This window comes from Acinonyx jubatus, chromosome B4, assembly GCF_027475565.1.
Source record: "Acinonyx jubatus isolate Ajub_Pintada_27869175 chromosome B4, VMU_Ajub_asm_v1.0, whole genome shotgun sequence".
NCBI classification, from domain to species: domain Eukaryota; kingdom Metazoa; phylum Chordata; class Mammalia; order Carnivora; family Felidae; genus Acinonyx; species Acinonyx jubatus.
The window spans coordinates 112,164,152-112,179,576 of NC_069387.1; the positions used below are offsets into that span (position 1 = coordinate 112,164,152).

At 43.2% G+C, this 15,425-nt stretch overlaps 1 protein-coding gene across 1 annotated transcript in view; it reads left to right on the forward strand.

The window, feature by feature from the left end:
* PLEKHG7 (pleckstrin homology and RhoGEF domain containing G7) overlaps positions 1 to 15,425 on the forward strand; it is a 59,828-nt gene that overhangs the window by 36,746 nt on the left and 7,657 nt on the right. The window contains 5 exon segments of the mRNA XM_053226592.1: positions 2,707 to 2,789; positions 2,792 to 2,885; positions 4,411 to 4,524; positions 4,873 to 4,968; positions 10,181 to 10,259. Of these exon segments, the coding sequence (XP_053082567.1) occupies positions 2,707 to 2,789; positions 2,792 to 2,885; positions 4,411 to 4,524; positions 4,873 to 4,968; positions 10,181 to 10,259 (466 nt within the window).

Consider the following 15,425-nt stretch of genomic DNA (forward strand, 5'->3'; position numbering starts at 1 on the left):
CTGCCAGTGAGTCAGCATGGAAATCAGCCACTAAGCCCACAGATGAAGGCCCTCTCCCCCCACTCCTCTTCTCACAGGTTCCACCCCCAGCCTCTCCACACCTGCAGTTCCAGCGTCCTTCCTCATCCTTCCCAACCTTGATGAGAATCACAGCCATTTTGACCAGATGAGAACTTGGAGGTGGTCTAGAGACTTCTGCAGTTTTCCAAAACAGGAATCTGGGGTGCAGAGAAGGGAAGGGGATCCTCAGAAAACCTTGAAGCCTTGCTCCTAGAGTTCCATTCATCATGCACCCAAGTACTCACTTTCATGACCTGCCACTGGTATATGGGGAAGTGGAAAAGACTGTGTCTGGCAGAATTCCTGTGAGGAATGAGCCCTGAATGTTTTCAGAAGAAATACTTTGATAAAGCTGCTAGCCTGGCCAGATGAGAAGCCTGTCCGTGGTGGACAAGGTCAAACTGTGAAAGACAAGCATAAATTGCTAAGCAAGAGGCTGAGAGAGAAAGGGGGCAAAGTTCAGGGGTAAGGGAGACAAAGAGCTCTCTTTTCAGAGAAGAGAATGGCACCAGAAAAATGGCGGAGGGCTGTGGGCCATGTATTTGACCCCTCCCCACAACCCAAAGTCTTCAGTAAAATAAATACGTAATTCATAAAGTGTTTGGCAGGAGGGGGTTAACAGTGGAAACCAACAGAGGAAACCAACCAATGGACCTGGCTTGGCATTTGTCCCATGCTGTTCAAAAAAGAAGTATGTGTGCAAACAGGAGTCCAGGGGCCAGAGAAAGCCATTGGAATGTCCGTGTCTCTCAGTGAGTTTCTAAATATCTACATAAGGGCTTTGGACTTCCCTGGGCCATTGAGTCAGCTGTACCCAGATCTCCAAAATGCAAGGGCTGACATGTGGGCATAAAGATGGATGCAGCTGTCTTTGGGGAAGCAAAGAGAATCTCTATAGTGTGCCTTAGCCCACTTGAGGCTGGTCCTGGAGTGCCTTGGTCACAAGACAAAGGATTTAACCTGGGCCTGGACTGAGCATAAAAGTAGAAAAGGGGCAATAGCCTGCAGCACAAAAAAATGTTTAAAAAAATTTTTAATGTTTATTTATTTATTTGGGAAGAGAGAGCACAAGCATGGGGGGCAAAGAGAGAGAAAAAATATCAAGAATCCCAAGCAGGTTCTGCACCGTCAGCTCAGAGCCTGATGTGGGGCTCGATCTCACGAACCATAAGATCATGACCTGAGCTGAAATCGAGTCAGATGCTCAACTGTATGAGCCACCCACGTGCCCCAAGAAAAACATTTAGTTAAGGGTAGGACCCTTTTACAGCTCAACTCAGGTGGGAGAAGAGAAGAGGGAGAGAACACACTAACAGTACTAATAGTACTTTTCGATGCACCTGTGTGCATAGCAGCCAAACACTGGGTTCCACTCGTCATGTGTCATCAAAAGCCAGGGCCCCTCCGTTCAAGACCATGTCGCATTCCAAAAAACAGTCCAGCGGATGAAAGAAATGGAAGAGCCGTTAGCACCTTCACTTGTGTCTCTCAAATGCCTTTGATGGAAATGCAGTGTATAACCCATAGCAGTACTTACTCAAATCTTCCCGGTGCTTGCACACCTTGCAACTGCCTTTTGGCCCAACCTCTTGAAAATTGTCTGTCTTTATCCCTCCTCGTTCCTGTCTCTGCTCTATATCATGTAGATCAACTTAGCCTCTTTTCTGTTTTCACTTTCTCTTCATTGCCCTGAATCTCAGCGACAAAGGAGACTTGAAGAACTGCCCCAAGGAACAAAATTCCTTCCTTTCCCTTTTACCCCCATGTGCATCCTCAGTTCTCCTAACTGTGCATCACAGTGAGGATGGGAGCAGAGCTGGTGAAACCATAAATCTCCACCAAGGGCCAGGGAGAAGGGAGAAACCAATGGGTGAAACGAAACTCTTAAGTGAGAAGGGCAGACAAAGCTGGAACATGTATATTAATATATCTTATCACTGCCATGGGTAGACCATGCATTCTCTGGGAGATTTAACAAATTTCACACTTTTCCAGCACATCAAAATCATGATGAATTTCCGAACTATTTAGGAGGATTGGGTGGTGTCACATGGAGGGCTGAGGACGGCTGCCTTCATCACCATTACTGGGGAGACAAGACGTCTGAACAAGGAGTCTTTCGTTTCTTTAACTGGAAAGTAACAAGTCAGTAATATTCAATAATACTTCTTTTTTTTAATTTTGTTAATGTTTATTTATGAGAGAGAGAGAGAGAGAGAGAGAGCAAGCAGGGAAGGGGCAGAGAGAGGGAGACAGAGAATCAGAATCAAGGTCCAGGCTCCAAGCTGTCAGCACAGAGCCCGACGTAGGGCTCAAACCCACGAACCCTGAGATCATGACCTGAGCTGAAGTCAGACACTTAACCGACTGAGCCACCCAGGCGCCCCTCAATAGTACTTCTTAACCATATTTAACGACCCCATTTCCATCCCTGATTTTGGCACTGGTGGGTAGATACTTGCTAAAGACAGTTTAATATGGAATTTTCAAAACGAAAGTCTAGTCCGCGGCTTATAAACTTTCCTAGCAAGCTCACAGGTATGTCATAGAATTACTGAATAAAGTCTCTAAGAGTTTCCCGTGTCCAGGCTTCTCAGTGCCTTAATAGGAGAAGTGATATTCTGAAAGTCTGCTTTTGGCTTCCGCAGTGGTGTGAGCAAAATGAACAGTGAGGACGGCTCCACCTGCCTGAGCTGCTGGTGGCCCCACTGGACAGGTGGGGTGACTCGGCACCTTGTTGCTGAAGAATGTCTGGAAATGGAGTAGAGACTCTATGGAGAAAATCATGATCTACAGCATCAAGGAAAAGATGGAAAGGTCAATCAGTAAGCCCCTGAGATAGGTGACCCAGAGCTCCAGTCTAAGTTTACTCAAAGCGATGGAGGGCCCCGTGGCTGCTGGGAACCATTTGGACTTCCACACTAGAAGGCAATTCCATTGACTTGAGGTCATGGCTCTCGGAAACATGGATTCGAGTGGGAGTGCATTGTAAATCAAACACGCAAAACAATGGACTCCAGTCACATCCTGGCAGACCCGATGAGAACTCCCACGCCAAGTTTGTGCAGGACGTGGCTCTGTCTCCAAGGCGTTCAGAAGTGAGTTCAGGCAGGAAAGACCTACTTCCCAGATGATTGAAAGCACTTTGTGTTTCACATCCATGCTGAACCCACACACAAAGCAAATGGGGGTAAACACCATGGGGAGCCTTTCCGGAGGCTAAATTATCATTCATCTTTTTTTTTTTTTTTTTTTTAGGTCACTGAAATCCAGAGCTCATCTAAAATTATGCCAGCTGCAGTCTCGAGAACTGAATTTGGGAATAGGAACTAAGCAAGTCCTCTGATGCCTTAAGTTTATTTGTGGAGCTTTCTATAACTAAATTCAAATAAAGAAATCTTTGATATATGCCCATAAACCAAGATTTTCTGGGAAGCATCCAAAGGGAGCAACTCAAATTGACGATTATCAGCTGTACAGAAATAATACTTTTTTGCAAGTTTCAAAGTAAAATGGCCATTCAGTTGGGAGTTTCTTCCCTCTTTCTAAATTTTTTGTTCAAATTCTAAAATGACCCTAGGAACTTGAATTGAGCTTATTAAGTGAACAAGACAAAAACTCAAAGCAAGACTTTTTAAAACTTTGCAGATTATTACTCATTTTGATAGGTTTGTGAGATGGGGAACAGCATCTCTTCTGGAGATTTCTCAATAAAAAAAAATAGATCCTTATCATTGAGGGAAGAGACTCCTGTGGCTTCCTATAAGTCTATGAGCTTAAAGATGAATTCTCAAGAATCCCACCCACCGTGTGATTCTGTGGGTCTATGACTTGCCCTCCATACTTCCAAAAATTATTTCAAAAGCTCATTAGTAATATGTTATTTTAATGTGGGAAAATTAATATAAACCTTCAGAAGAGAAAATGAGTTCTTGTCAAAAAGCAATAATCATCCTTATGAAGTTAATGTAGGTTTTACGGTTAGTACAAAAGATACATTTGTCCTTGTTTGTCTGATTTTCCCACCTCTAATTAAAGACTATATGGTGTAGGGACAAAGAGAAACCTACAAAGGCTTTATTAATATTATTGAAATAAAAATGCACAATACATTTCCAACTTACTGAATTAAATTAATTAAGCTTCATTTTTCTCTTCAAGAGGCTGATTTCAAATTAGGGCATTTTTCTAAGACATTTAAACAACAAGCAATATGTTAAATGGATCTAAGATACGGTTTGGCTCCAGGGATAGTCAGTGTTTCTAAATGATTTCTGTGGATCTTGGTTAACTTTTATGCTGCAATGTCACATGCATTTAAAAATATATTGATTGTGTCTTGTTTTTCAGGGATCCTTGAAGGAAAAGTGAAGTGGCTTGACAATTGCCAAAAATGTAGACATCTACGGAAGATTATTGTGTGGCCTCTACTATGGGATAGAAACAAAAAGCTTCATTCCAGAGGTACACAAATGTTCAATTAGGACTTATGTCCCTCCCCAGAAGTTTGGTACGTAGATGGAAATTGTTAAACTAGTCTTACAAAGTCCCCAGCTGTCCACTTGAATAATAAATCTAATTTTATGAACCAGAAGTAAAGCCTTCATCCACATGGCATTGTATGTGGGAGGCTGACATCATCAGACATTCTTGGGTTGGCCCTTCTGAGCAGTTTTCCATTCTTTCCCATTCTCAGGTCCACCTTCCAGCATTTCCTAATGTTGCAAACCTTCTAGGTAAAATGTGCTGCTCCGGTTCCTGGAATATGTTCTCTTTTAATCACTAACAATATCTCTGTGATTCTCTCTTTGTTTTGCCTGAAACATATTTTTAAAGAACACATGGCAGAAAACATCTTGTCACCAACCACCAGACACATTTTCTATGAAGGAAAATTAACTCTTGCAGGCAAATAGCTGCTTCCTTTAAAAATTCAACATCTGGGGCGCCTGGGCGGCGCAGTCGGTTAAGCGTCCGACTTCAGCCAGGTCACGATCTCGCGGTCCGTGAGTTCGAGCCCCGCGTCAGGCTCTGGGCTGATGGCTCAGAGCCTGGAGCCTGTTTCCGATTCTGTGACTCCCTCTCTCTCTGCCCCTCCCCCGTTCATGCTCTGTCTCTCTCTGTCCCAAAAATAAATTAAAAAAAAAAAAAAAAAAACGTTGAAAAAAAAAATTCAACATCTTTGGGGGCACCTGGGTGGCTCAGTCAGTTAAGCATTCAACTTGGGTCATGATCTCATGGTTTGTGGGTTGGAGCCCCATGTCAGGCTCTGTGCTGACAGCTTGGAGCCTGGAGACTGCTTCAGATTCTGTATCTCTTTCTCTCTCTGCCCCTCTCCCACTTGTGCTCTGTCTCTCTCTCAAAAATAAATAAACGTTAAAACAAAATTTTTTTTGATTCAACATCTATGCTATCTTGTAACTTGTCCAATCATTACTAATTGAAGTGTGGGAGGAATCGCATTTGCTCTGTATGGCTGAGGCAATGGAAAATGTGGATCAGAGCATCCTAGGGACTCATGCAGACTCTGGCTTCATCAAAGACTTCACAGCATAACTAGCTCCAGGCCCTCCATTTTCTCCCTATGAAATGGGATGACCATAAGGCCGTTGTTAAAATGAAGTAATATACATGAAGAGCTTAGCTCATGGTCTGAAATACGGTAAACACTCGACATCACCTGTTATCATCATCATTTTACTCCCCCAGTGACTGGGGCGGCCACCCTGTCAACTGGGACCCTATTATGTAATACACGCTGTGCTAGGTAGATACCATTGGAGAATATAAAGTAAGTGTTCTGTATAATCCTTTCCCTCTGGCTGAGAAGCTCTGCCATAATGAGCAGACCTGCAGCGTAAGTTCAGAAAAGCTAAGAGTCTGTGAAGCTGGCGTACTGGGGTGGTCCATGGGGCTGGAGGTGGGTTTGGGGGTATAGAAAGGATAGAGGTCCCTGGAAGGACAGGAGGGATTACATCCCAGATGAGAAGCATAGCAGGAAGAAAGGCTTGGAGGCAGAAGCCAGCCGGCAGGTGGAGACTCTAGCAACACGGTTTGAGGTCCAGGGGGCGAGCCCCCGAGGCTGACTGCCAGGCTCGCTTCCTGGCTCAGCCTGTTGTGCCTGTGTGACCTCGGGCCCCTACAGCAATCCTGCCACACTTCAGTTTCCTCTCTTTGTTGTGAGGATTCAATGAGCTGATGGATAGGCACTCGAAAGAATGGCTGGCACCCAGCCGGTGCTCAGTAAATACTATCATGATCAGAAAGGGCTGCCAGACTGAAATAAGATTTGCATTCACTCATTTATTCATGTCTGCATAGACTCTTGATTAGTCACCTGATGTGTGTGAAGCCCTGCCGGAAGTGGGGTTGCCTATTTATGGTCATGGGATCCAGGGGGCGGAGCTGGGCGCTAATTCCTTATTGAATACACCTCGTTGAGAATCTCCTCTAATTTAGGGAGAGCGCTAGATGGCAGTTCAGGACACAATGCCCACCTGGCAACTGCCGTTTAGGAAAGATAGACGTGCCCAGCAATTGACCTCAAGGGGCCGTCTCATGCGTTTTCTCCTTCCAGTGAGTTATGCAGAGAAGTTACACTCAATCCCATGTTATAGGTAAGGAATCTGAGGTTTAGGGAGGTTCTAGAATCGTCCTCAAGGCCACCTGGCTGATTAAATGGCAGAGATCAGACCTGCACCAGGCCACCTCAGCATAGCAGGCTTCCAGAATCACAGCAACTACCTTGGAAACCAAGCAGAGGGACCCAGCCAGAAAACTGCTGGCAACAAGAAGTCATTGAGCTCTTGGATAGGAGCATGATAGGTTTAAAGGGCTGTTGAAGAAAGAGTTATCAGAAGCAAAGCACAAAACGGCACGGAGCTGCAGGAGGGTACCAGAGCACAGAGACCCGCTGCAAATTCCTCAGTGAAGCAGGGTGGGGTGAAAAGAGCCGGGCCTGGGCTTCTCAACTGTTCTTGACCTGCAGGCCACGCCCCTCCCACTTCCTTTCGAAAAGATGACAATTTTAATTTTCTTTGATGTTATCACCACTTTAAAAATAATTTTGCATTGTGACAAAACCAAATCAAAGTAATGAAGCAAAACACAGCTCTGTGCTCAAACATGACTCTCCCTCCAAAATCGGCCTCCACCTGGAATTATCAGAGATTTTTATGGACCCCTGCCTTCTATCTACCAAATTCCCAACACTGTAAGGGGCACTGACCTATCCTAAAATGTTAGAAATGGACACAAATAGAAAAAGATAAATGGGAGAGATGTTTCAAAGGCAAAAGCAGGAGGACCTTTTGATGGACAAAGTGGGTGAAGAGGGAACAAGTCGAAGCCGTCCCCGGGTGTCCTAACCTATGTGCTGAAAGGCTGGTTGAGCAACGCGGAGACTGGCGGAGAGAGTGGGTCAGAGAGTCAGTTTTGAGGCTCGGGTTTGGGCATCATGAGAAGTCAGGTGGAACCTGGAGGACATGCCCATGACCATCTCTCGGTGAAGAGCCACGTGAAGATGTGCATTCACACGTCATGTGGGAGCGAGGTGTTTGTCGTGGAAACCTGGATGGGATGCTGGCTCTGCCATCCCTGGGAAATCGCTTTTTCTGTGTGGTCCAAGACGAGTCACTGGCATGTCTCCATTCTAGCCGGGGGGAAGTGGAAAGGGGGACAGGAGATCAGAGCCTTGCTGTTTAAGGACATGGCCCAGAAGCTGCACACTTTTGTTCATATTCATTGGTCAGATTTAGTCGCTTGGTCATATTTAACCACAGGGGAGCTTGGAGATGTAGTATTTATTGGAAATGGACATGTACCCACTAAAACTCAGAAATTCTGTTACTACAAAGGAGGGGTGAAAAGTTTTTGAGGGACAACCAGCAAGCAGTCTTTGCCACAACCTCATTTGCAAAAAGTAAGTTTCGTAGTGATGAAATACAATTTGTAAAAAATATTCAAGGACAGGGTGCCTGGGTGGCTCAGTTTGTTAAGCGTGCAACTTCAGCTTGGGTCATGATCTCATGGTTCATGGGTTCGGGCCCCACACCTGGCTCTGTGCTGACAGCTCGAAGCCTAGAGCCTGCTTCAGGTTCCGTATCACCCTCTCTCTCTGCCCCTCCCCCATTCATGCTCCCTGTCTCCCAAAAATGAATAAATGTTAAAAAAAATTTTTTTAGTTTCTTTTTAATGTTTATTTATTTTTGAGAGAGAGACAGAGCATGAAGGGGGAGCGGCAGAGAGAGAGGGAGACACAGAATCTGAAGCAGGCTCTGAGCTGTCAGCACAGAGCCCAATGCAGGGCTTGAACCCGCAAACTGCGAGATCATGACCTGAGCTGAAGTCAAACGCTTAACCAACTGAGCCACCCAGGCACCCCAAATTTTTTTTTAAAAAATTCAAGGATAGGGGCACCTGCGTGGCTCAGTTGGTTAAGCATCTGACTCTTGATTTCAGCTTAGGTCATGATCTCATCATTAGTGAGACTGAGCCCCACGTTGGGCTCTGTGCTGAGTGGGGAGCCTGCTTGGGATTCTCTCTCTCCCTCTCTCTCTCTCTCTGCACTGCCTTCACTCATGCTCTCTGTCTGTCTCAAAATAAATAAACATTTAAAAAATATATTCAAGGGCAATTCCAGATTGAATAAAATATCTGATATGCAAATATAGAATCTTTCCTCTAAACTTAAAGGAGAGGAGAAAATAGAATTGAATTCTAAATATTTTATCTACCAACTTAACCTTAAGCCACATAGTTTCCTGGGGTTACAGCACCTGAGAAAGAACTCCTAGACTAATATTAATTAACTTTTTAATTAATTTACTTATTTTTTTATATTTATTTTAAACATATGTTACATCTGCCTCTGAATGGACTGCTTTTTCCTCTGAAATCATTTATATTTAACCATTTATTTTTCTAATTTCTAAGGGATAGCGTAGAATAGGGAGGGGCAATTCCTCGTTTTATTATTTTTTTAAGTTTATTTGTTTAGTTTGAGAGAGACAGAGTGGGGGTGGGGCAGAGGGAGAGAGACAGAATCCCAAGCAGACTGCAAGTTGTCAGCGCAGGGCCCAACGCGAGGCTCGAACTCATGAACCGTGAGATCATGACCTGAGCGGAAACCAAGAGTCAGACGCTTAACTGACTGAGCTACCCAGGCGCCCCTCCCCATTCTATTTGATTTCTCTTCTACTACTATCCCTTTCTTAGGGAAAAATATAAAAGGCCATTTGCTTTAAGTAACTATGAAAAGTGATACCAGAAAAGTTTATAAATATAAAGCTACAAGAAGAACGTTTAAACATGGATGGACACACTGCAAAACTCGAGGGGCAGGTCGCTTTAACTGACTGTCTTAATCAGCTAGCGCTGTCATAACAAAATACCACAGACGGGGCCACTGTAAGGACAGCAATTTATTTCTCCCAGTTCTGGAGGCTGGGAGTGCTTGATCAAGTTCCCAGCCAATTCAGTGACTGATGAGGGCTCTCTTCTCAGCTTGCAGATGGCCTCACTCTCAGTGCCCACACGTGGCAGAGAGAATCGGCTGGCTTGTACATCCTCTTGCGACGGCACTAATCCTAATGGACCAGGGCTCCACCCTTACGCCCTCACTTCATCTTACTTACTCCTCGTAAATCCACATTGGAGGTTAGGGCTACAACATATGAGTTGGGGGAGTGGGCGGGGGACACAATTCAGCTCACAGCAATAATAAAATGCCTTTTTTTCTGGTCAAGTATACCTTGGCCAATGACCACCCGGACGGGTCGAGAGGCGAAAATATTGCAAATTCCATTAGTGGATAGATGTGTCCTAGGCTTAGCTGAAACCATTGCAAATACCAACTGAGTAACCCTGGATCCACATGAAATACATCACAAATACAATGTCTTTAAAGGCGGAAGCATGGGCTCACATCAAGTCTCTGCTTGAGGGGGAAATCGGTTTAACAGTAATGCAATTTTCTGATCCACATGATTGGAGTTTCCCAAGCTGTGAGCCTCCTGTGCCCTGACACCGCCCTGTCTTGCTTTCTAAGGGATTCTTTGATTCAAAAAACACCACCTTCTGCTTACTATTTCCAGCCCCAATTACACCTTTTTCTCCTCAGAAAGCACAAGATTCCTAGGTGTTTATCTGTTTCTCTTTGATGATTTCCTCTTAGTTGTGAAAACTAATTGCAACAAAAAGGTAAAATGCTGCTATTTCTAAATAAGTCTGCTAAATAAGCTTAGAAATATTTCTAAATAAGTTGTGTTAAAAAATATAGAAGATTGTTATACATAAGATTGGATTTCATCCTCTAAAAAATGGAGGCATGATGAAATGGAGGCATCCTCTAAAAAATGGAGGCTTTTTTTAGTCTTCCAGCTCTGAACTGAAAAACAATACCAAAAGCAAATTACATTTCTTAAAGATGTCAAAGAATGCACACATTCTTAGAACGACTTCGTCCGTGTACTAGTGAGGTAAGTCCCAGAAGCCTGGACTTTTGGCCTCACCTGCCTAAGCAAATGAAACAAACGAAAACAAACCACTTTCATCCATGGTGGCCTTTGTCCACCACGGTGGCCTTGCTGGGATAGCAATGCGCATCAGTGCCTCCCCAGGTTGTCCGCCACAGCAAAAGCAGCTGCTGTCCTGTGCTGAGGTGATCTCCATCCCTCATTCTGATTTGAAAGCTCACGGGGGTTCTGAGAAATGACGATTTGGGAGCCAGGGGTGGGAGAGAGTCCCGAGCTCTCAGTGCCTACTTGTATATAAAGCTACAGAAGCCAATTCATGGGCAGCTGGCATCACAGACAAAAATGTGTGTGTGGCTAATGCCACAAAATCTCTTCTGAGAACAGGGATTTTTCCCATCACTTAAGTGTTGATGGTTACCACGATGGTTGTTGTTACCGCACGTTAAGCCACGGCCTTGGGGTCTACTAAAGGCTTTCTGATCTCCCGCTTCCCAGTGTGCTCCAAGTGGTAGCGGGAGGGGGGGCCTCCTCAAAGGCTCTCAGACACCTGCCCTTAGAGTGGGGAGGAGGAGCTGTCTGTCTTAAGTCCTCGGAGATGTCCACTGTTGTTTCATTCTGCCCGTTTACCAAATGACTAGCTTTGCACAGATATAAGATCGCGAACTAGATAGTTCACATCTTTTAATAACCTAAGCTTCTAGGCAGCATGGTGGTAAGCTGCACTAAATAATTTAAGGCTCTTTAAGCAATAAAAAAGATACCCATTAATCAATCTATGAATAGCTGATCGGTGCTTGGGAAGGGAACGGTTCCACAAAATATGAAGAGTCACAGTTTGGAAGGTCGGATGGCCTCCTATTTTAAGCTACCCGGACCATCCTATCTGAATAAGTCAAGCCCTAAAAAATGTCTATCCCCTTCACAAACCTTGACGCGAACACAGCTTGCTTCCACTTCAAATAATGGCAGAAATGAGAGCAAGTGAACGAATGGCAGCCCGTATTAACCACAAGCTAATATGCTGGTTTCATGCTTCACAACCGGATTCCAAAACAAAGAATGGCATGTTTTAAATTCCTCTATTTTTTCCTCTTTGCTATTTGATGCACAATATATGTCGTGCAAATCACAATCTTTGACATTCTTTTTAAAAAACTCAGCATCTTATATTCAGCATCTTAAATAATTCAATTATTTACAAATAATAGGCATGGAATCTATTTATCAGTGTTAGATTCCACGGATGGATGGAGTTGGCCAAAATGGGGCTCCCCTTTCTGATTCATCTAACATAGTACTAGAGAGACTGGAACTGAAAATCTTCCCACTCGTGTGATGGAAATTTAAATGTTTCCCAGTCATGGACCTCAGCCATTATTTATGCAGACAATTAAACGTGGGGCTCTGAAACACTATGTACTTTACGGCTTTAAATCACTATGTATTGATGGAAGGTTTTTGTATGTCTCCCGTCCATGAAATACAGCCAGATCAACACTAAACCATCCTACACACCTAGAAAACTGATTGGAGGATTAACACAACAATCTGTACAACCTGAACCACAGAATTCAGCAGGTACGCGGCGCAGAGAAGTTAACTTGGGGAGCGAGAAGGTGGAGGAAGGGAGGTGCTTTTGCGAGTGGAGAGAGGACGGAGACTGGGTGGGGCTGGGGGGGGTGGAAAATACGGGAAAAGCACCCCTCCCCAAAAGCAGCTGGAGAGAAAGTGGAAAATTGGAAACAGCCGCAGGGACTAAACTAAAAAAGGGAGAAAGGAGGAAGGAGAGGGTTTAAATTCCATTAAGACTGTAAACAAGGGGAGCGCAAAGGCTGCAACTCCACAGCTCCATACCTGGAGGCGCTCTGGTGGGAAGGGCAAATCCCCAGGAACAGAGTGGGGTCCGGGAAGTTCTCGGGCCACACAGGGAAAAGCAGTTCCACCGCTGGAAGGACATTTGGTAGAGACTGTTGAAGCCACCTGGTCCCAGCAGACCCCAGAAAATGGCCACATTCACTGGTGCTGGAACAAGGTCCTTAAGGGTGAAGCCTGGTGCCCGATGTGTGTTGTGATTTTCTATAATCCCTGATGCGCTGCGGCAACACTATCTCGCAAACTTTTTCTGAGGCGGGCTGGCACCTGGCTGTAGTCCTGGGGCACCAGCAGCAGCAGGGTCCAGCAAGCGTTCCTGGGTGCAGCCGACATTCAGCCATTGCTCATTCGGCCATTGCTCAGTGAGACCCTCCTGCAGAGAGGTGGAATGGGTCAAAGCCGTAGTCCTTCAGAAGTAAGGGGCCGGAGAAAACAGCCGCATCTGAGACAAAATTTGGGAGAGAGGTACTGCCTGGGGCCTGGTCACAGAGAGTGAAAAAGCGGAGAGTGGATGAAAGCTGAAGACAGAGGACAGGTCCGCGATTGCTGATCCTGGAGAACAGACTGAGTAACTGAGTGGCGCCATTTTTCACCGCCCCCGCGCAAGCGCATACGCACCTATGAGCCCCGCAACAATCCACCCCAGTAGGCTAGCGGCGCCATCTAGTGGAGAGCGACGCCGTTACACTGAGTCCCGCCCAACCGGGCCAACTTGGATCTTCAAGGACACAAGTCTCACTGCCGGCTTAGTTTATCAACTATAAAGCACGGACTTTAAACTATAAAACACTATGAAACACTGACTTCTAGGGGAAAACGAAGTAATTTTAGTCCTACTTCAGTCTGTTAATAGGTCCATTTATTCAATTTTCTTTTTTTTCTCTTAAATTTATTTTTCTTGAATACAGAAAGAGAAAAAATTCATTTTTATTTTCAATTTTTACTAAAAATATTTTTTTTAATTTTTATCACTATATTTTTTACTTTTGTGTAAATTTTTTCAAATTCTATTTCATTTCCATTATTTTATTTTAGTCTACTTCAGTGTATTCACCTTTTCAAATTTTCAAATGATCTCCTTTTTTTCTTTTCTTTTTTCTTTTTCTTTTTTCTTTTCTCATTTCTTTTTTTTCTTGAATGCAGAAAGAGAAAAACCTCATTTTTACCTTCAATTTCTATTAAAAATATTTTTCTTTACTTTTTTTACTATATTTTTTGCTTTTATGTAAATTCTTTCAAATTCTGTTTTACTTCCATCATTTTATTTTAGTCTACCACAGTGTATTCACTTTTTCAAATTTTCAAACGATTTGCTTTTTTCCTTTTTTTCTTTTTTCTCTTTTTTCTCTTTCTCATTTCTTTTCTTTTTCTTGAATATAGAAAAAGAAAAAATTCATTTTTATTTTTAATTTTTAATAAAAATATTTTTCTTTAATTGTTTTCTACTACATTCTTTACTTCTGTGTATATTTTTTCAAATTCTATTTTACCTCCATCATCTCATTTTAGTCTACTTCAGTGTATTCATTTTTTCAAATTCTCAAACGATTTCCTTTTTTATTCTCCCCTCCCCCAATATTTTTTCTCTAATCTGTCAAAGCACTTTCAACACCCAGACCAAAACACTCCTAGGATCTAGCATCATTTATTCGATTTGTGTGTGTGTGTGTGTGTGTGTGTGTGTGTTTAATTTTTTTATTTTAATTTTTCTACCTCATTAATTCCTTTACTCCCTTCAAAATGACAAAACGAAGGAATTCACCCCAAAAGAAAGAGCATGAAGAAATGACAGCCAGGGATTTAACCAACACAGAAACAAATAAGATGTCTGAACCAGAATTTAGAATCACAATAATAAGAATACTAGCTGGAGTTGAAGATAGATTAGAATCCCTTTCTGCAGAGATAAAAGAAGTAAAAAATAGCCATAATGAAATTAAAAATGCTATAACTGAGCTGCAATCATGGATGGATGCAGTGGCGGCAAGGATGGATGAGGCAGAACAGAGAATCAGCGATATAGAGGACAAGTTTATAGAGAACAGTGAAGCAGAAAAAAAGAGGGAGATTAAGGCAAAAGAGAATGATTTAAGAATTAGAGAAATCAGTGACTCATTAAAAAGGAATAACATCAGAATCCTAGGGGTCCCAGAAGAGGAAGAGGAAAACTTCCAAACTCTTTCTATGAAGCCAGCATTACCTTGATTCCAAAACCAGACAGAGACCCCACTAAAAAGGAGAACTATAGACCAATTCCCCTGATGAACATGGATGCAAAAATCCCCAACGAGATATTAGCCAACCGGATCCAACTATACATTAAAAAAATTATTCACCATGACCAAGTGGGATTTATACCTGGGATGCAGGGCTGGTTCAATATCCACAAAACAATTAACGTGATTCATCACATCAATGAAAGAAAGGACAAGAACCATATGATCCTCTCAATAGATGCAGAGAAAGCATTTGACAAAATACAGCATCCTTTCTTGATAAAAACCCTCAAGAAAGTAGGGAGAGAAGGAGCATAACTCGAGATCATAAAAGCCATATATGAACGACCCAATGCTAATATCATCCTCAATGGAGAAAAACTGAGAGCTTTCCCCCTAAGGTCAGGAACAAGACAGAGATGTCCACTCTTGCCACTGCTATTCAACATAGTGTTGGAAGTCTTAGCCTCTGCAATCAGATAACACAAAGAAATAAAAGGCATCCAAATTGGCCAGGAGGAAGTCATACTTTCTTCTGCACAAATGGCATGATACTTTATATGGAAAACCCAAAAGATTCCACCAAAAAACTGCTAGAATTGGTTCATGAATTCAGCAAAGTTGCAGGATATAAAATGAATGCACAGAAATCGGTTTCATTTCTCTGCTTCAACAATGAAGCGACAGAAAGAGAAATCAAGGAATCGATTCCATTTACAGTTGCACCAAAAACCATAAAATACCTAGGAATAAGTCTAACCAAAGAGGTGAAAAATCTATACACTGAAAACTATAGAAAGCT